This window comes from Cucurbita moschata, unplaced genomic scaffold (genome assembly GCF_002738365.1).
Source record: "Cucurbita moschata cultivar Rifu unplaced genomic scaffold, Cmos_1.0 Cmo_Scf00062, whole genome shotgun sequence".
Lineage (NCBI taxonomy): Eukaryota > Viridiplantae > Streptophyta > Magnoliopsida > Cucurbitales > Cucurbitaceae > Cucurbita > Cucurbita moschata.
In genome coordinates, this window is record NW_019268578.1 from 536,830 (window position 1) to 563,199 (window position 26,370).

Genomic DNA, 26,370 nt, shown 5'->3' on the forward strand with positions numbered 1-26,370 from the left:
GGGTTAAAGGAGTAGACTGTTTGGTTACGGAAATGATTGTATTCGGGTCAAGGATGGGAGGGAAATGGAGCAGGTGTGGGTCTGAAAAGCGGACCATGTGGATATGTGGGCCCGGGTCTGAAAGTTTGTACTCACGTGAATGTACCAAGTTTCTGTGCACCTGCTTTTCTCTCTCTCTCTCACGCTTGTGTTTGCACGTTGGGCTTGGGCTTCATGTTACTTCATAATTGGGCCCACATTTGCCTCACCTTTTGGCCCATTTAATAAGCTAACATTCGCCTAATGGCTTCGCTGTGGAATCGTCCGGTCTCAAGTAGCGTTTGAGTTTAATCCTTTGAGTTCAAGGCTGCAAAAAAGACAGTAGCAATACTACTCAAAAGGACGGTTTCAATATTTCTCATACGTAATCCTTTTATAGACGTTGGGGCGGACGAACACTAAGATGGAATAGGCCCGCTAATATAGGTGAATGCAAGTGAAGAATAAGCTTTTCCGTTTACTAGAAGGGAATTGAACTCTGTGAATCTAAAATGACAGCACAACACAAGCCACCATACCCCAAGAGGTGTCGTTTTGCCATCCACTATGGTTTCGTCCCAGCAAATTCTGGAATGATGGTTCAACCCCATCCTTGGTCTCGGGGAGTGGCGAGCAGCAAACAAATCTAGTCGTCGAACGAAAGGGGAGGGATTCGAATCCTTTCGTTGATAAATAGCACAGACTACAAGAAACTTCTCTCATTCACAAATACCCTTATTGTTTGTTTTAGATAGAGACGGTAAATATTTTATTTCAAAAATTCCCTCAAACTCACACCATAGTTTTAAAAATGCCCTTTAACTTTTAGAAGTGTTTCAAAAATACCTTAAATTTCTCAAAAGTTTAATGATATTATTGAAAGTTTTGAAAGAGTATTTTTTAGACCAATTTCAAAATTTATGGGTATTTTATTAATTTAATCTAATTTATAATATTAATCTTAAAAATTTTAAAATATATAAATATAATTTTTTTTTCTCCTAATTATTCTCCTAAAATTACCACGCAGCAATGGCTACAAAGCTCCTTTACTCCCTCCTCTTCCACGGGCAGCATTCTCGTCCACGCGTCACCATTTGCTGATGTGTCAAACACGTGGACAACCGAAGTCATCTTAGAAGGCTGATTTGGCATCCTTCGCCCAGCAATAAAGTACAGGTAAGCACCGACTGCCGCCATCGTGACAAAATTCGTCGCCGACAGAGCCTCACATCGAGATCCATCGACCTCACTCCAAATACTTAAATTCCAATCATACTCTTCGATCTGTCCCTTCCATGTATTGAGACAGTCGCCGGAGCTGAACAACTTCTCGTCGACGGCGATGATCTGATACGGCGGAACGTCCAATTGCCACATTCCGATGATCAGATCCCACCGGGAACCATCACCATTGTACACCTCAACAGAACTCCTCTCCATATTGACGGTGTAATCACTGTTACCGGCAAATCCGCCAATGACATGGAATTTCCCCTGCCACGAAACTCCGACACATTTGTGGCGGCAAGCACTCATCTCCGGCAACGATTGCCATTCGTCCACCGTCGGGTCATAAACTTCTGCAGACGACATTCCAGTAGCACTGTTGAGCTGACATATCCCGCCGGCGACGTAAATCTTGTCGCCATTGACAGCGCAGGCAAAGTCGAATCGAGGGATGATGAGCGGTGCGCAATCGTACCACATATTTTCACTCACGTTGTACCGCAAAACCTGTCGCCGGACTTCCAGCTCGCTTCTGGTTCTCCGGTTGTCAGCCGACGTCATTTTCTCGCAGAGGCGACCGCCGATGACGTATATGCAATCTCCGATCGAAACCATTGAAAAGCCTTTAAGAGCATAGTTTTTCAGAAGCCCAGGGATTGTAGTAACTCTGTTCCATGAGTTTTCTTGTGGGTCGTAACAATCGATCCAGTTTGAGATGTTGGTGCCCTGTGAAGCATCTTTGCCGCAATAAGATACACAGATCTTGAAAATGGCCGGTGGGTTTCCGGCCGGGGCCAAGATGGCGAGGTGGAGGCAATTGAAAGAGACCCCATATGGATAAAAGGAAAGGAGTTTGAAGTGAAGGCGGGGGAATTGAAGAATGAGGATCAATGGAGAATAAATATACGAAACAGCCAGAAACTTCCAAGGTCTGTAACTTGTTTGCATCGAAGTTAAAGGAATCGGGTGAAAACAATGGATTCATTCAACTAGTGATAAAAACTAAGAAATTTTCTTGTTCGTCCCAAGCCAATTAGATAATAAGATATCAACAGCCTCGACTTAGCCTCGACTTTTCCTTGCAGACTTCTCTTCAAGAAATGTTTTCATCCCCTTTTTAATCGAGGTGAGATCTCACAATCCACCGGTTCAACGTTCTTGCTGGCACACCACTCGATGTCATACCATTTGTAACCATCTAAGTCTACCGCTAATAGATATTATCTGCTTTGGTCGATGTCACGGCCAAAGCATGAAAACAGCCAATAAAAATGAGTATATTGGCATCAGGGCTGGAAAGAATTCAAAATTCAATCAGAACAATCCATCCTATCATATCCAATACCAACCTTACTAAGCGTCAGTTTGATGGCTAACCCAGAATTACCTGCCTTCCTCGAGGCATTGATAAGCTTTACTCCGATCCACGAGTCCATCTGCCAATTTACAAGCTTCTTTTATGCGTCGGGCTTTGCACAATGTGTGGATCATGTCCTCAAATGCTGTCTCAGGAATAGACCCATTGGAGATAGATCGTCCAAGATTTTGCAAGCTCTACATTGACTAATTAAAAGGATGATCACATTTTCATTGGTATGAGGCCTTTTGGAGAAACGAGCAAAGTCACGAAAACTGATGCTCAAAGTGGACAATATCATATCATTGTAAAAAGTCGTGATTTCTAACATAGTATCAGAGTCATGCTCTTAACTTAGTTAGGCCAATAGAATCCTCAAATCTTGAACAAAGAAGTTGCAAGCCTCAAAATTATAGTAAAAAATGATTTAAGGGTCGAATAAAGAGTATACTTTGTTTGGGGCTCTAGAGAAGGAGTCGAGTCTCGATTAAGGGTAGGCTGTTTGAGAGCTCCATAGGCTACATGGGAGGTTCTATGGGGTACTTTATTCGAGGAAAGATTGTTGGGGATTTTTGGGAGCCTCTGTGGTGTACTTTGTTCGAGGGAAGATTGTTGGGGATGGTTGGGATGGAGTCCCCTATTGACTAATTAAGGGGATGATCATGGATTCACAAGTAAGAAATACATCTCCATTGGTATGTATGCTTCCTTTGTGGCAAAGACATACCCATGGCAAGAGCTCGGAAAGAGGCTACAGTGGGGGTGGTCGCCTCTTCAGTTATATGCTTCCTTGCACAGCCCATCAATAAGAATTGTGTATGAACAAACTGTTTGATCGATCTTCCCATGCTTGGCTAGAGAATCCATAATGGCCTTACAACAATATGAATCTCGAGCACTTGAACATTTCTTCAAATAGATTGTCTGCATCTTCAATTCTCTCACAGCCTTACCAAGGCCATCAACTAAACTCGCATTAAACATGGCATTGATTCCCACTAATTTATTTCTACCAAGTTAAAAATATTCCTTGGCATCCTCCAATCCCGAAGCTGAACATACTGTAAAACAAATTTGGCATTAACTTGATGAAAAACTTGCGACAAAAAGAATCTAAATCGGCTTCCATGTTCGAAGGCCGATCAAGTAGATTCAAAACTTGATAGCTCGAAACTACATCAGAAACATCGAGAAAAGGTTCTATCCATTCGGGAGGTGGGAGCGGGTAGGAAATCGAATCAAAGTGAATTTGTGCGTAATCAACTTCAGCTTCAGGAATCCATAGATGGATTTTGAAGAGTAAAAAGAAATTCAATGAATCAGGATTAACAAAACTAAATAAAATTTCAAGAAACAGATATTCACATCAATTGCAGCAAAGAGGAAGGGGGCGGAAGGTACCTTTGACGAACGCAAACAAGGTCGCTTGCTTACTCTCAGATGGCGGCAACGAAGGAGCCACTGGAAAGAAACCGCAAGCGGCATTGCAATCTGAGTTCTTCGAAGAAAGTTTCCCATTTCGATTCAGAGAATATGATTTGCGATCAAGTGAATGAAGGCGTCGAGATGAAGAGCAAAGGAATGGAGCCGCCTTCCACAGGGTTCTTCTCATGGGGGGTTTTGCGCGCTAAAAGTGGTGAAGGGAGTTAAAATCAAAGTCCTGATGAGATAATCTTATTGAACAAGTTCAAATGGTCCTATGGTCTAGTGGTCAGGACATTGGACTCTGAATCCAGTAACCCGAGTTCAAATCTCGGTAGGACCTCTTTTTTCTCCTTTTCTCTCTATTTTTACTCGAGTTCAAAACTCAAAAAATGATCTTTATGGTCCCTACTTTCCATTAAAACAAATGGTTCTATGGTCTAGTGGTTAGGACATTGGATTTTGAATCTAGTAACCTAAATTCAAATCTGAGTAGGCCCTTATATTTTACTCATTTTCTCTCTTTTTTTTTTCTCCGGTTTAAAATTCACAAAATTACCTTTTTGATCCCTTGATCTCCGGTTTAAAATTCACAAAATTACCTTTTTGATCCCTTGATCTCACGTAACTTCTTAACTTTTACTATGTTAACAAATGGTCTCATGGTCTAGTGGTTAGGAGTCCAATAACTCAAGTTCAAATCTCAGTAGGACCTCTTTTTAAAATCATTTTCTTTCCCTTTTTTCTCGGGTTCAAAATTCACAAAATTACCTCTTTGGTCCCTCGATCTTCCCTTTCTTGGAATAACAAGAGATGGGCAATTGAGCTGATAGAAGAGTAAAATATAAGCATTAAATTCATACTAGTAAGAAAGTATTCTGAATAGGGAACAAAGTAAATAATATTTTATTTTTAATTATTTGTCGCATTATAATTTCTTCTTTACCCCTAAAAGTAATAAAAAAAAATTAATTAGCATAGAAAAATAATTTTTTTATTTTCACCTTTTGTTTCGTGTTTCGTCAAGAAAAATGGCGGCAGAATTGTATCCATCTCCACGAAGATTGCTACCCTTTATTGGTCGGCTAAATACTCTACCGTCCATTAGAAGAACGATTCGAGAAGCCTGTTGAATGAGCTAACCCTTTGTTCTTAGTGGCTAATGGAGATCATTTATTTGGCCGTCACATCATGGCTCGTGGAAATCGTTCAGGTTACGAAACTTTTAGGATCAGATTATTTGATCCCCTTCAATATATTGCGTTTCACAATCCTTAAATTTGTTATGCGTTTTGAAAGTCTTCATCGGTAATCTCTGATTACTGGTCTTCCATGGCGGCAATCAACAGCTTCGTCTCGCAAAGGATCCCTCTATTCAAAAAATCGCCCATAACCCTAATCGATTCGAGTTCTTCATTCCGAAAAGAGCATCAGGAAACAAGACCCACAAAAAATTTGGTCCGATCGATTGTTAGGAGAAGAAAATGGGGAGTTAGGTCGGCCATTGACGACCAAGAATTGGTTCGTTTGGAGGAGAATCGTTTGAAGGATGGAGAACAGAGCTTGTCCCTTGATGGGTCTGAGAAAATTGAGGCATCTTCTTCTTCTTTCAATGAGGAGAAGGGAGCAGTGGAAGTTTTGAAGGGTTTCAGTGGCAGAGCTGTTAATGCTACCATTGTTTTGGGGGTTGGAACCTTGCTGGTTACTAGATTGCTTACTATCGATCATGAGCTATGGCATGTGAGTTTTCTTGCACATTGGAACTATGTTTACTCTTCGTTTCAGTCATTTAGTTTCATTCATCCATGACTTTGCCAATGATTTTGCTTTCTGTTTACTACTAAATTAGTAGAAGTAGTTCTTTTTTTGCTTGAGTATATGAGGTCATACGTTGGTTGGGGGAGGAGAACGAAACACCCTTTAGAAGGGCATGGAAACCTCTCCCCTAGTAGACGCGTTTTATAAACCTTGAGGGATGCCTGGAAGGGAAAACCCAAAGAGAATAATATTTGCTAATTGTGGGCTTGAGCGGTTATAAATGGTATCAGAGCTAGACACCGGGATGTGTCAACGAGGAGGTTGAGCCCCGTAGGCAGTGGACATGAGGTGGAGTACTAGCGAGGATGCTGGACTCCGAAGGGGGTGTATTGTGAGATTCCACATCGGTTGGAAAGGAGAACGAAACATCCTTGATAAGGGTGTGGAAACCTCTCCCTAGCAGACACATTTTAAAAACCTTGAGGGGAAGCCTGAAAGTGAAAACCTAAAGAGGACAATATCTGCTAGCGGTGGGCTTGGGCTGTTACAAATAGTATTAGAGCCAAACACCAGGCAATGTGCCAGCAAGGAGGCTGAGCTCCAAAGAGAGTGGATATGAGGCGATGTGCCAGCAAGGATGCTGAGCCCCAAAGGGGGTGGATTTGGTGGGGTCCCACGTCGATTGAAGAAAGGAATGAGTGCAAGCGAGGACGCTGGACCCTGAAGGGGGGTGGATTGTGAGATCCCACATCAGTAGGAGAGGAGAACGAAACACCCTTTATAAGGGTGTGGAAACCTTGAGGGGAAGACCCGAAAGGGAAAGCCCAAAGAGGACAATATTTGCTACTGGTGGGCTTGGTCCGTTATAGATAATGTCATGTAATATGGAACTAAACATGGAGACAAAATCTACTTTTCCTAGGGGTAAATCAGGTGAAGATAAATGCTTCGTTGTTGTTGTAACATCCCCAAGCCCACCACTAGTAGACATTGTCTTTCTCGGATTTTCCCTCAAAGTTTCTAAAACGCGTTTGCAAGGAAGAGGTTTCTACGTTTTTATAAAGAATGTTTCGTTTTCCTCCCCAACCAACGTGGGATCTCACCATTGTTAAGACTGGAACACCGTTTATCGCATTTCTATGTCATGTGTTCTCAGGGATGGACCTTGTATGAGGTGCTAAGATATGCTCCTGAACACAATTGGATTGCTTATGAAGAAGCTCTCAAAACGAACCCAGTTTTAGCCAAAATGATGATAAGTGGAATTGTCTATTTTCTCGGAGATTGGATCGCTCAGGTAAGCGCCTGCAGATCGTTGTCGTTGTCGTTGTCGTTAACGTCTAACAATGCTATCCTAGCAATAACATTATGAACCTACAGTGCTATGAAGGGAGGCCTTTGTTTGAGTTCGACAGGGCACGCATGATCAGATCAGGTCTTGTTGGGTTCACTCTCCATGGATCTCTTTCTCACTACTACTACCAATTCTGTGAGGTGCTAACCATGGTTCAATTGTATTGCTTAGTCTAGTTCTTCATGGTATGCATAAATGAGATTGTTTAATGGCTAATAGGTTCTCTTCCCCTTCAAAGATTGGTGGGTCGTTCCAGTAAAAGTTGCGTTCGATCAAACCGTTTGGTCGGCTCTATGGAATAGTATATACTATGTGGTTCTGGGAATTCTTCGTGCCGAATCTATGGCCGATGTTTATAGTGAACTCAAGTCGACGTTTTGGCCTATGCTCACAGTACGATACGTCTCTGACCTTTATCCAACATAATGTTCGAGTTTGTTCGTGTTTGTTCGTGTTCTATGACCATTTACATGACAGGCAGGTTGGAAACTTTGGCCATTCGCTCATCTCATAACGTATGGTGTTATTCCTGTCGAGCAAAGGCTTCTTTGGGTGGACTGTGTGGAGCTCATCTGGGTCACCATCCTTTCAACGTGAGTATCAAAAATTTCATTCAAGGACATCTCTTTTGATCTAACATTGATTCGAGGATCAAAACTGAACGTGTTTGTTGTCGTTGTAGTTATTCGAATGAGAAATCCGAAGGACGAATATCGGAGTCATCAACGGGAGAAAACGACGCTTCATCGATTAGTCGACCAGACAAGGCAAGTCGTTATTAACATTGAAACTGTTTCTTTCAAGTGGTTTACTTGAACACGAGATATGATTCGACTTCTTGATTGTTCTTTCAGGACTAGACATGATCGACAGAAGTAAACGGATTCAAATGTTCGAAATGATAGATTAGAGTAGTTATTGTTTTATTCCTGAAACTGATTGTTATCTGAAACAATGTGCAAGCTATCATCATTTTGAATGAACTTTTGTTCCCAGACAAGTTTTCTCTGAATGATTGTTCTAATAGATGGAACAGCCGAACTATCGAGTTCTTCATCTTCGTCTGTTCGAGATGAGTTTAGTCGAGTTATTTCATTTACGTTCTGTGGATAGAAACTGATTCTCGACATGTTTTGAATCTCCTTGGAGGCAAAAATGTAGCTGCACGAACCTGTAACCTATGACACTGGCCTTTCATCAGAGAATCTAGGAAGTTGAACAAGCGAGTTTACTCGAGTGACTCCTTCTAAACCCGACCAGTTTTGATCGTCTGCAGGTACAGCATCACCGGTCTCCCCCTCGTCGACTGGTAATCCTCCAAAACTACTGCTATCTTCTGATGACCTGACAGTGTTGTTCCTTTGCAAGCATGGCTCGGACCTCTGGCCATCGTCGGATTCGACAGCAGTACCTGAATGATTACTCCGCAATGTTGCAGATGAGAAGCCTTGTTCTTCACAGTCGGATTCAGAGTCCATCTTCCCGTCGAGAAACAAGCAGACGACAGCACAGTCGTCCATTTTCGAGGTGGGGTATTTGAGCTTCCATTCACGAGCAGCAGAGTCAACCACAGACCTCGCAGCAGACGAGCGAGTCGGGGTCGAGGACACTATTTCAACCACCTCTTCATTGCTCAACACATCCCATACCTGCAACAGTTCTACATTATCTTGCTTCCTTTCAGATTAAAATGTTATGTTCAAGACTTGACGAACAGAAAACTTACCCCATCTGATGCAAGAACAATGAACTGATCGGCGTCGGTGAGCGTTCGATGAGAGAATTCAGGTATAGAGATAACTCCGTATTCTTTCAAACAGAAATCGCCAAATGCTCGAGCCATAGCTAAACCGGGCGCATCGTCGAAAGGTAACCATACCCTCGACACTTCAGGCTCATCTTGCAATGCAAAAACTCTACCTTTACACCTTTTGATTCTTTCAGCTTCTCCTACAACATGATGATTATCAGTCACTCACAACTTAGCTCATGAATCAAATACCAAAACCGAACACAGCAACCGACGTACTCGGCAAATCTGGCTTAAGATCGACGGTCAATTGAACCGCCACAGTCGAGTCATTGACGTCCTTTGAAGCAAGGATTGCACGAGAGTCTCCGATATACCCCACGAACAGATTCGACCCCTAAAACACGACCGAATATGAATCAAAGAAACAAAAAATGATTGAAAAGAACATCCTTCTTCTCAAACCTGTTTAACAATGGTGACTGCAGTGCTACCACTACAAAAGCAGTCCAGATTAGGGTGTGATCTCAGCTCCTTATCCATAGCTTTATACGAGTTCAAAAACGCATCTCTCCATACCGAATTCAGCGAGTCCTCGGCAAAACGATCCTTCTCAGAATCGTCACATTCTCGAGGCGTCTTCAAATTCCTCTGGAAACACGTTTTAGCAGAGCTCTTTTGCTTCAACTGAGGAGACTGGAAGAATGACAGCAACTTTATAGGCAATGTATCTCTAACTTTTCGAGCAACGAGATGCCCGTAAGGTCCGTGACCATCGAACACGCCACAAAAGATCGTGTCCTCTGACATGAAATCCTATAGAAACAGCAAGAATGAACCTCTAAAGACAACAATTCAATGGATGAAAGAACAGAAACAGAGCTTACTTCCCACACAACCATGGCATCCTGGTTGATGCCCTTGCGACCTTGTTGCGTGAAAATGCACGAACAACGACTCTTCCCGTTCATGAAGATCCTGTTGGGAGCTGAAGAGAGCTTTTGAAGAGCGTAAACATGGTCGGAAAATGTTCGTTTCGTTCGTTTTCGACCTCGAAATTCAATTCCCAAACACGAGGAAGACGCTGATTCCCCATTGCTCTGGCTACTACTAGTACTATGGCTACTCGTTGAGACACAACCACCCATTTTCTTAGCTTCAAAAGAGCATCATCTAATCTAAATAAGAACAACAAGATTCCCCTTTTAGATTAGATCTCAAATAACACGTTGAAACACCAAAAAACCAGAAAACCCAACAGAGAGACAGACAGAAAAACATCATTAAACAATAATAATATTCGGAAATCTCAAGGTTTTTAGAAAATCCCTCGAGACCCTTTACCCCATTTGTTCAAATGAGCTAAGAACACAAGAGAATCAAGCAAGAACATCAAGTATTTACTTGATTTCAAGCTTGAAAATGGCTAATCCAGAAAAGAACACTTACAAGTTCAAAATTTCATGGTTTCCACCGTTTTCTTCACCAAAATCGACTAAGAATCTGTACAAAAACACAACCAAAATCAGAGAAAACAAAGAAACTGTGTTGGTTCTTGGAAAACCAAACCAAAAAACACCAAATTCAAGCAAATAAAAACACACCCATTAAGCAACGTTGAACAAATGGCAAAGGGAAACGAAAAAGAGGACGAGAAACAGCCAAACTTGGGCCTGTGGCTTTGATTTTAGGTCAAATAAAGAGGCAGAGAGAGAGAGAGGGCTGATGAACAGAGCGTTGTTTGGATAAGCTAAGAGAATCCCAGAAGAGCGTTTCTCCTTTTGGGCGCTGAAAACGCCATAAATTGAATGAAACTGTACAAACTTTCAGAGGTATCTGTTATAATTAATGAACACAAACGTGAAATGAAGACGAAACCCCACCACCAAATAGATCCAACGGCTGAAATGAAAAGAACGGTCTCTGAATTCAAGATATTTTGTTCTGTTTGATTTGAGTCAGCTACTGCCCGTGCTTGCTTTGGTGTTTTTCCCATTTGGCCATTTTTGTTCTCTTCAAGGCAAGTGGTTTCCTTCTTTTCTGGATTGCTTCTACTTTACAGTGTAATTTTGGGAGTTGGGTCCATGAGATTGTTTGTTGTCTCTATGCATGTTGGGTTCATCCCGGCCAATATTCGATCGAACAATAGGGTATGCCCGTAAATACAACATGAATCTCGGAAGGAAACTGCAAATACAAGAGACCCATCTCCCGTTATGCTTCTTTTCTTGACGGGAACAAATACCACTGTGTTATGATCGTGCTTGTCCAAAACATGTTGTCTAGAGTTACATGTCTGATGTCATAGTCATACTTAAGTACTATAAGAGATGTGTTTACTTGCTAGCTTATAGCATTACTTTCCAAACTTTCTTCAACCTCTTTTCTAAAACTATTTTTCAAGAGTAGGGCTAGAGGCTTAAGCATACAGAGCTCGAGCCAACGACAATCATAACTAAGTTGGCTGGCTTACTTGAGTACATGAGTAGATGCCGCACAATTGTTGTAACAGTCCAAGCTCACTGAGAGTAGAAATTGTCTGATTTAGTTCGTTACGTATCGCCGTCAGCTTCACTGTTATAAAACGCGTCTACTAAGGAGATGTTTTCACACCCTTGTAAGGAATGTTTTGTTCTCCTCACCAACTGATGTGGGTCAAAATGAGATTTGATTCATTATTTAATAAGAGTTGTTTGAGTTAAAAAAATTACCCTCCGAACAATTGGGTTGGGTCTAAAAATGTCTCAACCCAACCCCCACGAGCACACGTGTTGGATGTTTTTAGAATTCAAGCCGCTCTTACGCACAAATTTAAACGTTCAAAAACTTGATATTTCTTAAAGATCAGGGATCCAAATATAAACGTAAAAAATTGTTTTGACGAACGTAGACGAATAGCGTTAAATCATATAAACCTTTTCTCTTTTCCTTTATTCCTTTAATCTCGACTTTGAAAAGAATGACAATTGATAGAATTGGTCCCATGTGGATAAAACGACGTGAAAAGTTATTTTCCCTGGAAAAAGATTAGGAGAAAAGAGGATGAGTGCTTTTGTCTTTATTATTATTATTATTTTCTATTCGTTAGTCAAAAAGCTTTAAACAAAGTCCACATTGGATGTCGAACGCGTTTGTACGTAAAATGATTGAAAAGTAGTCGAGAAAAGTTTTGAATTTAGATTCTAAACCAAATGCAAAAATTAGACCCTCCCATAACTCGCATAGCACCCATGGTCACCCGTCCACGGTGCTTTTGTCTTTATCTAAATTTTTGTTAATAAATGTACAATAAGTGACCCACTATTAGAGCCGAGAAATGCACTCACTGTTTGAACAACACAACTGTTGTGAGACAAAAAATTTGGGTTCGGGTTCAAATTCTTTTCTTTTGCTCGGTGCGTAAGCGGGGGACGATAACCATTGCATTAGAGGAGAGAATTTTCAAAATTTATTGTATTAAACTATTTAAATTATTATTATAAAATAAATCAAAATTCCTTCATAATTGGGCTTAGTACTTTGGCCCAACTTCCTTCTAATGGGCTTGAGCCCATTTTCTCCCAATGAAGAAGAGACAGAAGATCTAAACCTCGTATCTCATTGGTCCATTCCTCATCCATAAATCCGACAAATAGGATAAGATGATAAGTACACGTGGCGAACACCCAATTCCCCAAATTCCTCGCTAAAAATCTCTGTTTTTCAGCTCCATTTCTCCTCTCCAATTGCCCCAAAATCATGGCCTCTCGAACACTCCTAACTCCCTGTACCTCCAAATCTCAGCCTCTCATCATCCCTCCCAAGCCCAAATCCACCATTTCCGCCGCCGCCATCCACCACCCGCGCCGCCGCGAGCTACTGTCACTAACCGCCTCTGTTCTAGCAGCGCCGTGGGTTCTGCTTCCTCCGGCGCCGGCACAAGCCTCGAACGATGAGGAGTACGTGAAGGACACAAACGAGGTGATAAGCAAGGTGAGAACGACGATCAAAATGGACAAAAACGACCCGAATGTGGCGGAAGCCGTGGCGGAGCTTCGAGAAAGTTCGAATTCTTGGGTGGCGAAGTACAGGAAGGAGAAATCTCTGTTGGGACGAGCTTCGTTTAGGGATATGTATTCGGCTTTGAATGCGGTCTCGGGGCATTACGTTAGCTTTGGACCGACGGCGCCGATTCCGGCGAAGAGGAAGGCCAGGATCTTGGAAGAGATGGAGACGGCGGAGAAGGCTCTGTCAAGAGGGAGATGAACAATTAAGTGAGGGAATTTTTAATTATTCTTTTTCTAATTTTCTATTTGCATCTTTAAGAGGTTCATAATTGATGAATGTACGAGAGGAGAAAATTCTATAGTTCGGTGATTATTGCTTCGAGATTAATACATTATTAGATTTTCTCCTAATATTTTGATGATAATTATGTCGAGAAAAAAGTATAAAATTATATTATTAGTCCGTTCTAAATTTTTTTGAATATTGCTCATCGATTGTTCCGGAGATTACTTGAGATTTCTTGGGATTTGTGTTAACAAAGAGTGCATTGTGTTCAACAATCTAATATCAGAGTCATGTCCTTAACTTAGTCATGACAATAGAATCTTCAAGTGTCGAATAGAGAAGTTGTGAGTCTTGATAGTGTAGTCAAAGGTTACTCAAGTGTCGAACAAAGGGTATACTTTTGTTTGAGTGCTCTAGAGAATAAGTTAGTCTCGATTAAGAGGGAAGGTTGTTGGAGAGCTCCAAAAAAGGAAGCTTCGAGGGAGGGTCTATGGTGTACTTTGTTCAAGGAGAGAACGATTGAAGATTGTTGGTGTACTTTCTTCGTGGTAAATCTTTAAAAGGGTTATTGATAGCATGAAGCGTCAATAAAAGCACGTGGTAACAAAAATGGAATTACGACAACAAAAAATTAATTTTATGATAGTAACGGTTTTAACCGTCACAAAATCTTTTCACTCGAACCCTTTTTCATCATTCTCTCGAGAAGTACACGCGGTTACAAAAAATGAAATAACGACAACAAAAAGATCAATTTAACGATTTTAACCGTTCCAAAAGACTAACGAACCTTTTAACGAAAACCCACGTCCCAGAATCTTTTAACTCGAACCCTTTTTCATCGATCGGAGTTTTTGATTCTGGGTTGCTTGATTTATGGATAAACAAAAGTCCAATTCCTTAAACGAATTGCTTGTATGAATGAGCTCAAGAGTTTCTGCACCTTTACCAGCTAAGAATCCGAGTGATTTAAGGAAGAACACGACAGGGAAAAGGGTTTTTCTTGTTTTGTTTTTGTTCTTATACTCTGTCAGATTTTACTGTTTTAAGAACATCCAAGAACAGAATCCTCTCTCTCTCATCCTTCAACCATCTTCTTCCTCTCTCTCTCTCTCCTGTTCCATTAAGCTTCAAAAATGGCGTCCTGTTTGGATAGCTTCCTCCATTACACAACTCCAGTAGCTCAATCCCAATTCCTTCTCAAGGTAAGCTAATTTTCAAGCTGATTTCATTAATTTCAATGGGTTTTTCACTGTTTTTAACCATTTTCAGCCAGAAATCAAGAAGCTCAATCGTTTCTGGCATGCACTTGAGAGAGAAAAAATTGAGTATTTCACTTTGAGTAACCTCTGGAACTGCTATGCTGAATGGAGTGCTTATGGCGCCAAAGTTCCAATCACTTTAAGCGATGGAGAATCATTGAATCAATATTATGTTCCATATCTCTCTGGCATTCAAATCTTCACTTCTTTTAGGTATTTTCTTTGAATTTGATTCATTGTTTGATCTTGAAGAGTTCTGAAATGGAATGCTCTGTTTTTCAGGCTAAAAACAGAGTCTGGTAATGGAGAAACAGGGGATTCTTGCAGTGACTGTCACTGTGAAGCTGGAAGCACTTCCTCAGATGACGAGGCTCGATTGGGGTATCTTTATTTTGAGTTCATTGAGAAATCAACGCCGTATGTAAGACTCCCTTTACTGGATAAGGTGCTTTCGACAGAACAATCTGGTTTTTGTTGTTCATGTTCATGTTCTTGTCTTGTTCATCAAATCTACTGTTTTTAGATTCATTTTGAAGTTTTTGTTCGTGACCCTTTTTAGATCAATGAATTGTCTCGGAGATTCCCAGGTTTGATGACACTAAGAAGTGTGGATCTTTCTCCAGCAAGCTGGATGTCTGTTTCTTGGTAATGTTCTGAGACTCTGTTTCTCTGTTTTTCTGTTGCTCTGTTTGTGGAGTGTTAAAGGAACCATTTTTGTAGGTACCCAATTTATCACATTCCAATGGGAAGAAATATCAAGGACTTGAACACTTGTTTCCTCACTTATCATATTCTCTCGTCTTCGTTTCAAGGTATTATGTTTTCGTAAGCTCGATTTGTTCTTTCAGATATTGATCGAGGTTCGAGATAAAAGATATGTTTTAATTAGAGATGTTCACTTGATTCATCTGGCTGAGTAGAGAATGAAGAAGAGAGTGAGAATAGATTTCTCCGCGTGAGCTAAATGAAGTTGAGGACAACGAGTATATTCTTGGTCTCTTGTCCTATCAAATCTTTGTCTTGTTTGACAAGACGGCCCCACCTAATGTGTTTTTTTGAGCTTTTTGGATGTACATTGAATATTATTTTATATTTTTACTTCTTTAACCAAATATGGTTTTTTTTTTTAATGGTGGTTGGTAGATAAGAAGATGGAGGAGGAGTGCAGTAGAATGACGAGGCAACGAACGAGGGAACCAGGGGAAGGGATACCGTTGGCACCATTTGGGGTGGTGACGTACAAGATGCAAGGGAGCCTATGGATGGCGGGCAACGACGGTCGGGATCAAGAGAGGCTCATGTCACTGTCGAGCATGGCGGAGTCGTGGCTAAAACAGTCAAAGGTTCAACACCACGACTTCAACTTCTTTACAAGCATGCGTCGTGGCTAACACACAATGAATCAATGAATCAATCAATCATCGTCCCGTCGAGTCTTGTCTCGTCCCAATATAACCCCCTTTTTTTCCTTTTTGTTCGTGGGGTCCTTCCAAATGAATTAGAAACTTTGGTCGAGATATATCACACAGAATGGGTAAGAGAGAGACTAATAAGAATTGTTGCGGAAAGACGATGATTTGCGTACATGAAAAAACGGCATCAATGATCAATATCAAAATAGGCCGAACATTATAGTATTTCATCCCATCAATTTTATACCATACTTTTAAGATATAGTTGTTAATATATTCAGTATTTTAATCATATATTTGTGACGATTTCAGAAACATAACCCATATGTTTCACGTGTTACCTCGTATTTAAAAATAAGTTTCAAAACTACCATTTAAGTAGAAAATTCGATAAGAACATTCACCAAAAGTTGACATCTCTCAATGATTATTCTTAAATGATGTTGACATGCTGACTATGAATGAGTATAATACTCGTTCTTTCTTAATTTTCGAAGACGATACTCATACTATTAGTCATTGCAACATGGTTGTCAATACGATATCTAAAGCATGAGTGGAATAATTTCTTGAATTGAAGTAGAAGCTTCGTTTATGAAATTGAGTCATGTGAATAAAAAGAGAGACGAGTGCTTCACAGCCAAATTTGTGTCGGGGGGGCTTTTTTTTGAATTCTTAGACAAATTAGAAGCCTAAGCCCACAATAATTGGAGTAAATAAACTCGAGCTTAGTCGATATCAAATTTTAGTTAACGTTTAAGCCATAAATTTATATGATTCAAAACCATGTGATGCATCTATGAAACGGAGAGAGGTTAACGAGGATGTGATGATAAACCACCACGACTCTAACGTTCACGTCACGAATTGAGTCAATAATAGGTGTAGAGAGAGCAATATGTGAGTGCTTTGAATGTACCCTTCCATCTTCTGACTTGTTGTACTTATTCAATGGCTTAGTGTAACCGCTTAAGCCCACTGCTAGCAGATATTGTCCATTTTAGTCTGTTACGTATCGCTGTCAGCATCATGATTTTAAAACGCCGCGTCTACTAGTGAGAGGTTTCAACACCCTTATAATAAATGCTATGTTTCCCCTCTCCAACTGACGTGGAATCTCACACTTAGAAACCATCGTCATAATAGAGTGTTATAATTTTTCTACGATTTTTATAGCTCGTTAAGTATGAACAACGTTTAGGAGGTTGAACTATGACTCGATCCGTTTATCTCTCAAATGGGTCTCTTAAATGATAGTAGTCAAGACTCAAACTTTAGTTTTCTTAATCGATAGTTGACCTTGTGAGGTCAACCTCAAGGGTCGTAACAGTTGTCCGACCCTCAATCTTTAGGCTTTTACTCTTGATGGGGTTTCGACTCAATCAATAATTTCACCCGTAACAGTTGTCCCTAGTCGGGTCAAACCCTAGCTAAAACGTTGTCGATTTCATTCTCGTTTATCGAAACCTAAACTAAAAACACAAACATATACCTAATAAGTTACCAAAAAAGTTGGTAGAAAAGCTCTCTGATTACAACTCTAACTGGCAGTAAAAAAACTAACAGAAACAAGAGATGGGCAACAGTCAATATATTTTTACAGTGTAGAAAAGGGTTTGAAATGGTTTGGATCAAGGAACAGGATATGACTTGTTATTGCACATGCACCTATAAGCCATTGGACATGTCTCCGCCTCATGAAGCGTAGCACAAACAAAGCTTATCATCACTAGCCTGCACGGCGAGCATGAGCCACAAGCATGTGAACAATCCGGCAAGCTCGACCCCGCTACTTCAACCGTCTCCGGGCCTTTTCTCCCCATCACCGCCGCTGCCACCGCCTTCGTTACGGGCCAGTACGACTTCCCTTTCGCTGCTTCCACCGCCCTGACCGAGTCGACTGCCGCCTTGTGGTGGTGGCCACGACCTGCATGGAAGGGTCATGAAGGTTAGTCCATGTTTGCACCAAAGAAATGTGATATCTCATATCCCACATTGGAGAGGAGAACGAAACACTTTTTATAAGGGTGTGGAAACCTCTCCCTACTAGACCCGTTTTAAAAACATTGAGGGAAGCTCAAGGAGGACAATATCTACTAGCACCGATACTCATCCAGATACTGTCCTCTTTGGGTTTTTCCCTTCGAGTTTCCCCTCAAGGTTCTCGGGTTTTCGCTTATAAAGGGTGTTTCGTTCTCCTCTCCAACTAATGTGAGATATCAGTAAGAAACAAGAAAGGTAAGTGTGAGTACGTGAATTTAGCTGAGAAATGCGTCGGGACGAAATGGGTATCGGGAATAACAAGAAAGCAATGAAGATTAGAGAGAAGCAAGGCAAACCCTTCATGGTTTTTGAGTAAAAAGTGAAGAAAAATGGTTCCTTTTTAAGTGGGTAAGCAAAGGAAATGAAGAGGATATATAAAGGCATGATATTTTGAAGGAAAAGAGAGAGAATTGAAGCAAGTCACAAGCAAAAGGCAAGATTTTGTTGAGTTATAGTGATGAGGTCACAGGTAATCCGAGCTACCAAAAGCAACACCACCAAAGAAGGAGAAAAAAAACAAGATCAGAATAGAAAGTGTCTCCTTAAACGTGAAGAACAATCAATGCACCATTAAATGCAAACAAAAGGAGTAAAACCCGACCAATTATTCAACGAGATCGTTATAATTTTATTGTTTGTTTTAAAAATCGTTATCTGTTCTCTGATAATCACTTAATCACGGGATATAAACACGATGAGAAATATTACTTTTCGTAGCGTTTTAGAATAGCATTTTCGTTGCAACTCTAGTGGCATTTTCACTTCTTTTATTTTGTGAGAACCCACGTCGGTCGGAGAGGGGAACGAAACATTTTTTATAAGGGTGTTGAAACTTCTTCCTAACAGACGCGTTTTGAAACTGTGAGGTTGACAACAATAATTAACAGGCCAAAGCGGATAATATCTACTAGTAGTAGGCTTGGATTGTTATAAATGGTATTAGAGCCCGTTACTGGATGGTTCAAAGCACTAGTTGGAGTAGGGCTAGATCTTCTCCAGAGTAGATGCATTTTAAAACCGTATGGCTTACGATGATATGTAACTAGCCAAAATGGACAATATTTACTAGCAGTGGACTTGGACTGTTATACATTTCCTTTCGTTTTCTAGTGACCACATGCCTCGAGGGCTTGCTCATGGAGGGATATTCTCAAGCCACGGATGGTTCGAAGATTAGGATTAGAGCTCTCACGGAGGACTGTGGTGAGTTCTTTAGGGTCCGAAGAAGCTCTGTGAATACATCAGTTTACGTGACAATATGATCATTTGAATTATGTTCCGTAGTTTTATAATTTCTCTCTCATACGTCCAACCGTGTAAAACTGTCTGTCTCATACAAAAGCGCGCACTCGAAAATTTTGAAATCTTTAGAGAGAGGGTAATAAATTTGAATCCTCAGTATGATATGAATGGCATTAATGTTGTTTCTGAGAGCTAGCTGAAAGTGTCATGAATCTTTGTCTCTATCATAAATGGCCTATGCCATGGACCATTTCCATCTATTTGCTCTGTGTTTTTGGTACCAAACGAGGGTATAGAAGAGAAATTATTGTCGCAGACAACATTCAAAATATACTCTGAAACATCATTGATTTAAGGAATAAGTCATAGGATCTTTTGTTTGTCTCTCTCTCGAGACGTTTCAAGATGAAAAAGTGCCCTAACAAGCCGAGCTCTAACTCAAAACGAGCCTAAAGAGTCTACCCGCATCCCGAACCGGTTACTTTTATGAAAGCGTTACAACTCAAGCACACTGCAAGCAGATATTGTCCTCCTTAGACCTTCCCCTCAAGGTAACAGTGGTACGTAACACGAATCAGCTTTGTCTATGAACAAGGAAGCTACAAGTAATGCAACTATGAATCTCATGGAGAGTTCGATCCTGGCTCAAGATGAACGCTGGTGGCATGCTTAACACATGCAAGTCGGACAGGAAGTGGTGTTTCCAGTAGCGGACGGGTGAGTTACGTGTAAGAACCTGTCCTTTGGAGGGAAACAACAGCTGGAAATGGCTGCTAATACCCCGTACGCTGAGGAGCAAAAAGAGGAATCCGCCCGAGGAAGGGCTCACGTCTGATTAGCTAGTTGGTAAGGCAATAGCTTACCAAGACGATGATCAGTAGCTGGTCCAAGAGGATGATCAGACACACTGGGACTGAGACACGGCTCAAACTCCTCCAGGAGGCAGCAGTAGGGAATTTTCCGCAATGCAGACAATATTTGTTAGTAGTGGGCTTGGACGGTTACAGAAAATTTAGAGATCAAAAGTATATGATCGATTTTTGTCGGGAAAAAGCTAGCCATTACTTTCATCCGTGTTAAAAATAGACACGAAACAGATAGACTTAACCTCGTTTGATTCTCATCCACAAACACATAACAATGCCCTAAAACAACACTCAAATCCCTTCAATCCTGTCTCAAACTTTGATCTATGGCCATCAAACAGTCAACGCCCTTCAAACTTCAATAGCCAATATAGCCCATCTCTGTGCCACCCTTTCCCATGGAAGAATCCCCGACAAAACCCACATATATTATGCACTCCAACAACCACCAAACCAGCCACCGCCCTCCACCCTATCGCCGCAACGTCCCCAGATACCATACCAAAGCCGGCGGCGGCGGTGGCAGCCATTGTTGTTTAAAATGCATCTGTATCTGTTACATTTTCCTCTGTTTCTTCATCTTTGTTCTACTTAGCCTCGCCTATTTCATCGTCACGTTTTACAGACCCAAAATCCCTTCTTACAAAGTCGCCGATTTCAACGTCCACGTCTTCAATGTCAAACAGGATTTCAGCCTTTACACAGAATTCATCGTGATCGTTGAATCCAATAATCCAAATGAAAACATTGACTTCATCTACGGCAGAGGAAGCTCTGTTTCTGTTCTTTACAATGATTCAATGCTCTGCGCCGGAAAGATTCCTAATTTCCGGCAACCGCCGAGGAATGTGACGGATATAAGCATTTTGCTAAGTGGGGTTAGCGAGTTTGGGTCGGGGCTGCAAGAGGCGCTGATGCAGAACAGACATAGTGGGCAGATTCCTCTGCTCGTGGCGGTGAAAGTTCCGGTGACGGTGGTGATCGGAGGGTTGGCGCTGAGGAAGATCAATGTTCTTGTGAATTGTTCGTTGGTGGTTGATAATTTGTCCCCAAACAAGACAGTTGGGATTTTGTCGAGTAATTATACTTACGGTGCTACCTTGTGAATTGTAACGATGTGGGTATTCATTTTTGGGCCATTTAATGGGAGATTCTTCTTTATTTTAACCTTTATAATATTATTTTTATATATATATGATCAAATTGTTACGAGATTTGTTGGGAGGGAGCTCGGGATGATCATGGGTTTATAAGTATGAGCTCTCGAGTGTGTAGTAAAAGGGACTGAAGTGTCCGGTAAAGTATGTTTGAGGGCTTTAGAGAAGAAGTTGAGTTTTAATTAAAGGGAGGTTATTTGAGAGCTTAATAGGGCTCAGGGGAGGTTCTATAGTGAACGGTTCTATAGTGTAGGCTCAAGGGAGGTTGTATAGTGTACTTTGTTTGAGTGGGGGATTGTTAATGGTTCTAAGTTGAGGAGGAGAATAACCTCTTACTCACACATGAGGGGACGTGGTGGCCATGAAAATTGTGATGTCCCACGTTGGCTGGGGAGGATAACAAACCACCATTTATAAGCGTGTGGAAACCTTCCCCTAGTAGACACGTTTTAAAGCCTTGAGGGGAAGCCCGAAAGAGCCCCTAGTAGACGCATTTTAAAGTCTTGAGAGGAAACCCGAAAGGGAAACCCTAAACCTGGCTCTTATTTGTATTGGCCTAGATTCACCGCTAGTAGATATTGTGCTATTTGGGCTTTCCCTTTCGGGGTTTGGCTCTCACATTTGTATTGGCCTAGATTCACCGCTAGTAGATATTGTGCTCTTTGGGCTTTCCCTTTCGGGCTTACTCAAAGCTAGGGGAAGGTTTTCACACTCTTATAAATGGTGGTTTGTTCTCCGGCTTACCCTCAAGACTTTAAAATGCGTCGGTGGTTTGTTCTCCGACTTTCCCTTTCGGGAGAAGGTTTCCACACCCTTATAAATGATGGCTTTAAAACACGGCTAAGGGACTGCTAAGGAAGCCGTGACAACACACTCATGTTGACCAAGGAGTCCGCTTTGCAAAACTATCATTTACGTATTCCTGTCAGCTTCACGGTTCAAAACGCGTATATTAGAGAGAGGTTTCACATCCTTGCTTCGTTCCTTTCTCCACCCGAGGTGGGATAGATCTAGTGTGAGTATAAATAGGTTGCTTTAACGAATGAATAATAGTTCGTACCTTTGACTCATCGAGCTTTGTAGGTATTCAATCCTCGTTCTCGAACCACGTCTCGACAAACCTATTGAGTCAGTGATGATATTTTAACGGGATCTAAATGATTATCAAACAAAATCCTAACTTTTGAATCAAATATCTACAAAGAGATACGTCGTCGACACCGAAATCGCTCACTTAGCCGAGCCCCATGTGCCCCAATCCAACATATTATCTAGTGTTATCCTATCTTAGCCTCCCATGTTTTAGGTGGTCACACTCTACTATATATATAGTTTGGCATGTGAGGTGATGACTTTATGTCCTTTATCTTTATTTAACGTGTCCCGTCTTTATTTTTGTTTTTTCTAATAATATCTATTCCGCTATTGTAAGGTTAAGAAAACGTCTCGATAAATCATTGTTTATCTTTAAAATTTGGACCCTTTTAATTATCACTCCCGTAGAAGCTTACAGGTTGTTGTCGATATTCATTTAGGAAGAGATAACTTTACCGGGCTTTTGAGCACGTGATCAATCTTCTACCTTTGATAGCCTGTTAATCTGCCTCCAACCCAAAAGTTTAAACTTTTTTGGGGTCGTCGGCTTCAATTTAACAAGATTCAACGCCAACACCAACGTAGTCGAGTGAAATTATAATTACAAAATTAAAAATATATATAAATACATAGTAAAATTAACACCGACATAAACAAAAATACATACGCTCTCTCTCCCTTTGGAGATGGCTACCACTTCTAAAGGATAGTACCCAAACATTATTATTACTATTATTTAATTTTTTTTCTCTCTTAAAATAAAATATTAATTTCTTATAAAAAGTTCAAACGAGAAGTATAAGTAGCCTTCGGTGACCAATTCTTCGGGATAACATCTCTAGTCGAGAGAGTCTTGGCAGTGGATAACGTGGTTAGCTTCACCGAGAATGGCCCCTCTAAAGGTCCTCCATTTATGCACCACGTCGCACCCCACACGTGTGCCATTTCCATCCACTCGCTCGACTTTGCCTACACATCGTTATCATATCATATCATATCATATCGAGCTAAAGTTATTAAACTATAATGTATTTTTTTTAATATATAGTTTTTAAGTATATTAAAGTCAAAATGAGATGGCGACAACCCAAAATTAAACTATATCATTATATTTCAACGTGCTCACTATGTGTTGTCTCTTACCCTTTTTTGAATTTGATATTTTTTCTCTATTGTGGCCCCTTTGTCACATGGATACATCTCCCCATTATAATATATAGTTTATTATACTATAGTTATTACATTTATTACGAACGATTTAATATAAATGTTACAGATCACAATCACGTAAATAACCCGATATTAAAAGCTTACTTGTTTGATTTGCATAGAACCAATATCTCCATCACCATCCTCGAACTCGACTAAAAGCGAGAGCCAATGATCGGTAGAACCTTCGTTTACATGGAAGGCTATGTTCTTCCCACGATACAAACATGGAGTCCTGTTAAAAATTTTGTATCAACGTGAGTATAGCTCAATTAAAATATTATAATTTTAATCAAAAGATTAGAACTGTACCGTCGGTAGGCGACCGAGAGTTCGCCTCGGTCGCGGAGACGGCTGTGGGCACCGGCGACAGCCATGCGGCCGAAGGCGGCGCCACTAAGATCGAAGTGGGTGCGACCATTGGAGCAATAGCCACCGGGACACTCGTCGGTGACTATTATGGTAACGGCTCGTTTGGAGCATATGGTTCGGTCCAAGCAACGGACTTTATAGCATGCGCCACACCCTTCACCGTCCTTGAATAAGACAGGGCTCACTGCACCAACTCTCGCCTTAAATGGCTTCACATCCACCAAACTACCATACCCACATGCCCCACCTGAAACCATTATGCCTCTAAAATTACGACTTAAATTCTTACATTCGTGACTAAAAAATATCAATAAAATTCTTTCGAGTAAGAACCCATATAAAAAACGATGCTAATTTCTATTAAAATTTAATTAATAACTGAATTACAAGTAATTAATTTTACTGACCGTCGCTGCCATCGCCTTCGGGACTGCCGTACCAGGTGGCGGTGGCGGGGAGCCAATGAGAAGCTGACGTACGGTTTTGAGGCCGAGCTGATTCAACGAGAAGAAACTTCCCCATCACGACCATATTCACCAACATTATCCCACTCCATAAGTACCCACAAGACGAAAATGTAGCATGGCCACGGCGGAGCTGCATGTTGACGGTGGTTGTAACTCGGCGGCGACGCCGTGAACTACCAGGTTGGGAAAAAAAACAGTGGAAAAGTAGTTGTCGGTCCACAGCGCCCTGCCGACAGTTTTTGAGATGCCAAGGAAGTTGGAATTAAAGAAGGTTTTATAATGTGTGTAAATATAATATTATTTGTACGAAATGACGATCTTGCCCTCAGTTTTTGGTTTAATTACGGTGGGCCAATGGGTATCAATAATAAATGGGCCCACCGGCAGTTATGGCAAGAATTTCGGGTGCCGGCTTGGATGACAATCCAACAGTTATTACGTCGTCGTTTTCGTCCTGACCGTTAATAAATTTATTTATTTATTTATTTATTGGGGTTGGGCGAAACGATAACGGTCGAAAAATGAAATGGCGGTTGGGAATTGGGAACGACGTCGTTTTGAAAGTTGGTGATTTTACAGATTTTGTTGACCTTTGAAGCAATTATTTGTTGGGTTGTGAGATGCTTTGCCCCATCGATCACGTGCACTGCCTTTTTCCACTAATGATGCTTTGCTTTCTCTGTGAATTATTTGATTTTTTTATCTTTTTAATTTTAAAAAAAAAAATTTGAAGATAATATATTAATCTAAAAGTTTATTTTTTTAATATAAAATTTCAAACGTTCCGTTTCATTTGGCGACGCCAGGCAAAGACTAAAATTTTCTACGCCTCGAATCTTCACCTATGACAATTTAATTTCTTCCGACGAATCACTATCTGATCTCGACGATAATACAATTCAAAACAAAGTCTGTCACTATTTTTCTAAAACCGATAGTTTTGTTGAGATCTAGACGAACGTCGTCATATTTTTCCACTGAACACGACAAAAATACCCAGAAGAAAAAGGGTTTGTTTTTGCCCTATTTATATTCAATGACCCATTTTCTCCCACATGATTTTCTTCGTTCTTTTGTAAGTCTATTCGTGTTCGAACACTGCTAGTGAATAAGAGGAGGACTAACCTTTGAACAAATATCTAGCTATTCCTGGTAAAATTCATATCTTACTGAAACAGTACGACCTTATGTCCAAAAACAAAACCCAAATTAAAGTAATAACACTCACTTACAGTGTGATTACGACCTTATATCCGAAAACAAAACCCTAATGTCAAACACAGTATACATATTAAATTATATTATATTTTGATTATGACCTTACATCCGAAAACAAAACCCGAGTGTCGGTGGTGGCTGATGAACAAAATTTTAAAATTTTGATATTTTTGGTCATATTAGATTTTTTTTTTTTACCTACTATGGATAAAAAAAGGTTAAAAAATTAATTAAAAAAATAAAAGTGGAAAAGAAAAAGGAAAAGAGAGTTGATTCTCAAATCCATGTGTGGAATAAAAAATATATAAATAAATAAAATAAAATAAAATAAAATAAAATAAAAGGGAAAGGATATTATGACTTTAGAATGCATGTGGAAGAATATTGGACGTTGTTGAATCGAATGTCCAATCTGCCACGTGCCTGTCTTTATAACCGGAAATTACTCCAATAATTGCTTTTTATTATTTTAATAAATTCATTATTCCATTATTTTGTGATTAAAATTATATTATGCTGTAAATGTTTATAAGGAGATATTAATATGATTTAATATCATATCATTATCATTATCATGTGACCCTATGGAGCTTGAAATTAAAATTAACTCAAATTAATCATTTTACTATATAGTTTACACGATAATTTTATTAATTAATATTTTGTTTTCCATTATTTTTCTTTTTCCCGCACGTGACTGGGAATGGAATTTCCACAACTATCCCATTACACGTGTCCACCTTGGTGTACCATAGACTTGAGTTGGCTCGCACGTGCCACTTCTTTTTTTTTTTTTTTCTTCCATTCCATCATTTTATATGTTTCTTATATGAACTTAATAAAAAAAAAAAAAAAAAAAAAAAAAA

The 26,370-nt window shown here is 40.3% G+C and overlaps 9 protein-coding genes and 1 non-coding gene across 12 annotated transcripts; 5 read left to right on the forward strand and 5 right to left on the reverse strand.

Moving 5' to 3' along the window:
- Nucleotides 1–931: 931 nt before the first annotated feature.
- On the reverse strand, nucleotides 932–2,215 carry LOC111437161 (kelch-like protein 21). The gene has a single exon (XM_023075018.1). The coding sequence runs from the start codon at nucleotides 2,194–2,196 to the stop codon at nucleotides 1,024–1,026; it is 1,173 nt and encodes a 390-aa protein (XP_022930786.1). The 5' UTR covers nucleotides 2,197–2,215; the 3' UTR covers nucleotides 932–1,023.
- Nucleotides 2,216–3,379: 1,164 nt separating this feature from the next.
- LOC111437096 (pentatricopeptide repeat-containing protein At1g03560, mitochondrial-like) lies at nucleotides 3,380–4,217 on the reverse strand. The gene is made up of 3 exons (XM_023074931.1): nucleotides 4,007–4,217; nucleotides 3,668–3,874; nucleotides 3,380–3,570 (listed from the first exon to the last, which is right to left on the reverse strand). Exons 1-3 carry the CDS (start codon nucleotides 4,215–4,217, stop codon nucleotides 3,380–3,382), a joined length of 609 nt encoding a protein of 202 aa, XP_022930699.1.
- Nucleotides 4,218–4,298: 81 nt separating this feature from the next.
- TRNAQ-CUG lies at nucleotides 4,299–4,370 on the forward strand. The gene has a single exon. It is a non-coding gene; the product is annotated as a tRNA-Gln (tRNA).
- An 884-nt stretch (nucleotides 4,371–5,254) lies between these two features.
- Nucleotides 5,255–8,151, forward strand: LOC111437163 (mpv17-like protein 2). 2 transcript variants are annotated; one of them, XM_023075020.1, is made up of 7 exons: nucleotides 5,257–5,767; nucleotides 6,942–7,082; nucleotides 7,166–7,279; nucleotides 7,359–7,532; nucleotides 7,617–7,732; nucleotides 7,822–7,906; nucleotides 7,994–8,151. In XM_023075020.1, the coding sequence occupies exons 1-7, from the start codon at nucleotides 5,360–5,362 to the stop codon at nucleotides 7,997–7,999; spliced, it is 1,044 nt and encodes a 347-aa protein (XP_022930788.1). In that variant the 5' UTR covers nucleotides 5,257–5,359; the 3' UTR covers nucleotides 8,000–8,151. The 2 variants fall into 2 exon arrangements, 1 of the variants encoding a protein (XP_022930788.1); XR_002709400.1 differs by lacking the exon at nucleotides 7,994–8,151 and having other exon boundaries at nucleotides 5,255–5,767; nucleotides 7,621–7,732; nucleotides 7,822–7,867.
- LOC111437160 (probable protein phosphatase 2C 52) lies at nucleotides 8,032–10,725 on the reverse strand. Of its 2 annotated transcripts, none has more exons than XM_023075017.1 (7): nucleotides 10,494–10,725; nucleotides 10,339–10,392; nucleotides 9,777–10,062; nucleotides 9,355–9,705; nucleotides 9,169–9,286; nucleotides 8,866–9,089; nucleotides 8,032–8,788 (listed from the first exon to the last, which is right to left on the reverse strand). In XM_023075017.1, the coding sequence occupies exons 3-7, from the start codon at nucleotides 10,035–10,037 to the stop codon at nucleotides 8,318–8,320; spliced, it is 1,425 nt and encodes a 474-aa protein (XP_022930785.1). In that variant the 5' UTR covers nucleotides 10,038–10,062; nucleotides 10,339–10,392; nucleotides 10,494–10,725; the 3' UTR covers nucleotides 8,032–8,317. The 2 variants fall into 2 exon arrangements, with proteins under 2 accessions (XP_022930785.1, XP_022930784.1); XM_023075016.1 differs by having other exon boundaries at nucleotides 9,777–10,067; nucleotides 10,494–10,724.
- A 1,861-nt stretch (nucleotides 10,726–12,586) lies between these two features.
- On the forward strand, nucleotides 12,587–13,347 carry LOC111437168 (photosystem II repair protein PSB27-H1, chloroplastic-like). The gene has a single exon (XM_023075026.1). The coding sequence runs from the start codon at nucleotides 12,628–12,630 to the stop codon at nucleotides 13,132–13,134; it is 507 nt and encodes a 168-aa protein (XP_022930794.1). The 5' UTR covers nucleotides 12,587–12,627; the 3' UTR covers nucleotides 13,135–13,347.
- An 83-nt stretch (nucleotides 13,348–13,430) lies between these two features.
- LOC111437165 lies at nucleotides 13,431–15,991 on the forward strand. The gene is made up of 6 exons (XM_023075021.1): nucleotides 13,431–14,366; nucleotides 14,434–14,636; nucleotides 14,706–14,868; nucleotides 14,983–15,068; nucleotides 15,144–15,235; nucleotides 15,567–15,991. The coding sequence occupies exons 1-6, from the start codon at nucleotides 14,298–14,300 to the stop codon at nucleotides 15,812–15,814; spliced, it is 861 nt and encodes a 286-aa protein (XP_022930789.1). The 5' UTR covers nucleotides 13,431–14,297; the 3' UTR covers nucleotides 15,815–15,991.
- A 1,333-nt stretch (nucleotides 15,992–17,324) lies between these two features.
- Nucleotides 17,325–18,233, reverse strand: LOC111437184. Its single transcript, XM_023075046.1, has 2 exons — nucleotides 18,088–18,233; nucleotides 17,325–17,762 (listed from the first exon to the last, which is right to left on the reverse strand). Exons 1-2 carry the CDS (start codon nucleotides 18,179–18,181, stop codon nucleotides 17,467–17,469), a joined length of 390 nt encoding a protein of 129 aa, XP_022930814.1. The 5' UTR covers nucleotides 18,182–18,233; the 3' UTR covers nucleotides 17,325–17,466.
- Nucleotides 18,234–20,207: 1,974 nt separating this feature from the next.
- On the forward strand, nucleotides 20,208–21,102 carry LOC111437198 (NDR1/HIN1-like protein 6). Its single transcript, XM_023075063.1, has one exon. It carries the CDS (start codon nucleotides 20,385–20,387, stop codon nucleotides 21,090–21,092), a length of 708 nt encoding a protein of 235 aa, XP_022930831.1. The 5' UTR covers nucleotides 20,208–20,384; the 3' UTR covers nucleotides 21,093–21,102.
- A 1,771-nt stretch (nucleotides 21,103–22,873) lies between these two features.
- Nucleotides 22,874–24,527, reverse strand: LOC111437134 (expansin-B3-like). Its single transcript, XM_023074983.1, has 4 exons — nucleotides 24,227–24,527; nucleotides 23,760–24,066; nucleotides 23,553–23,682; nucleotides 22,874–23,207 (listed from the first exon to the last, which is right to left on the reverse strand). Exons 1-4 carry the CDS (start codon nucleotides 24,420–24,422, stop codon nucleotides 23,013–23,015), a joined length of 828 nt encoding a protein of 275 aa, XP_022930751.1. The 5' UTR covers nucleotides 24,423–24,527; the 3' UTR covers nucleotides 22,874–23,012.
- Between the last annotated feature and the right edge of the window lie 1,843 nt (nucleotides 24,528–26,370).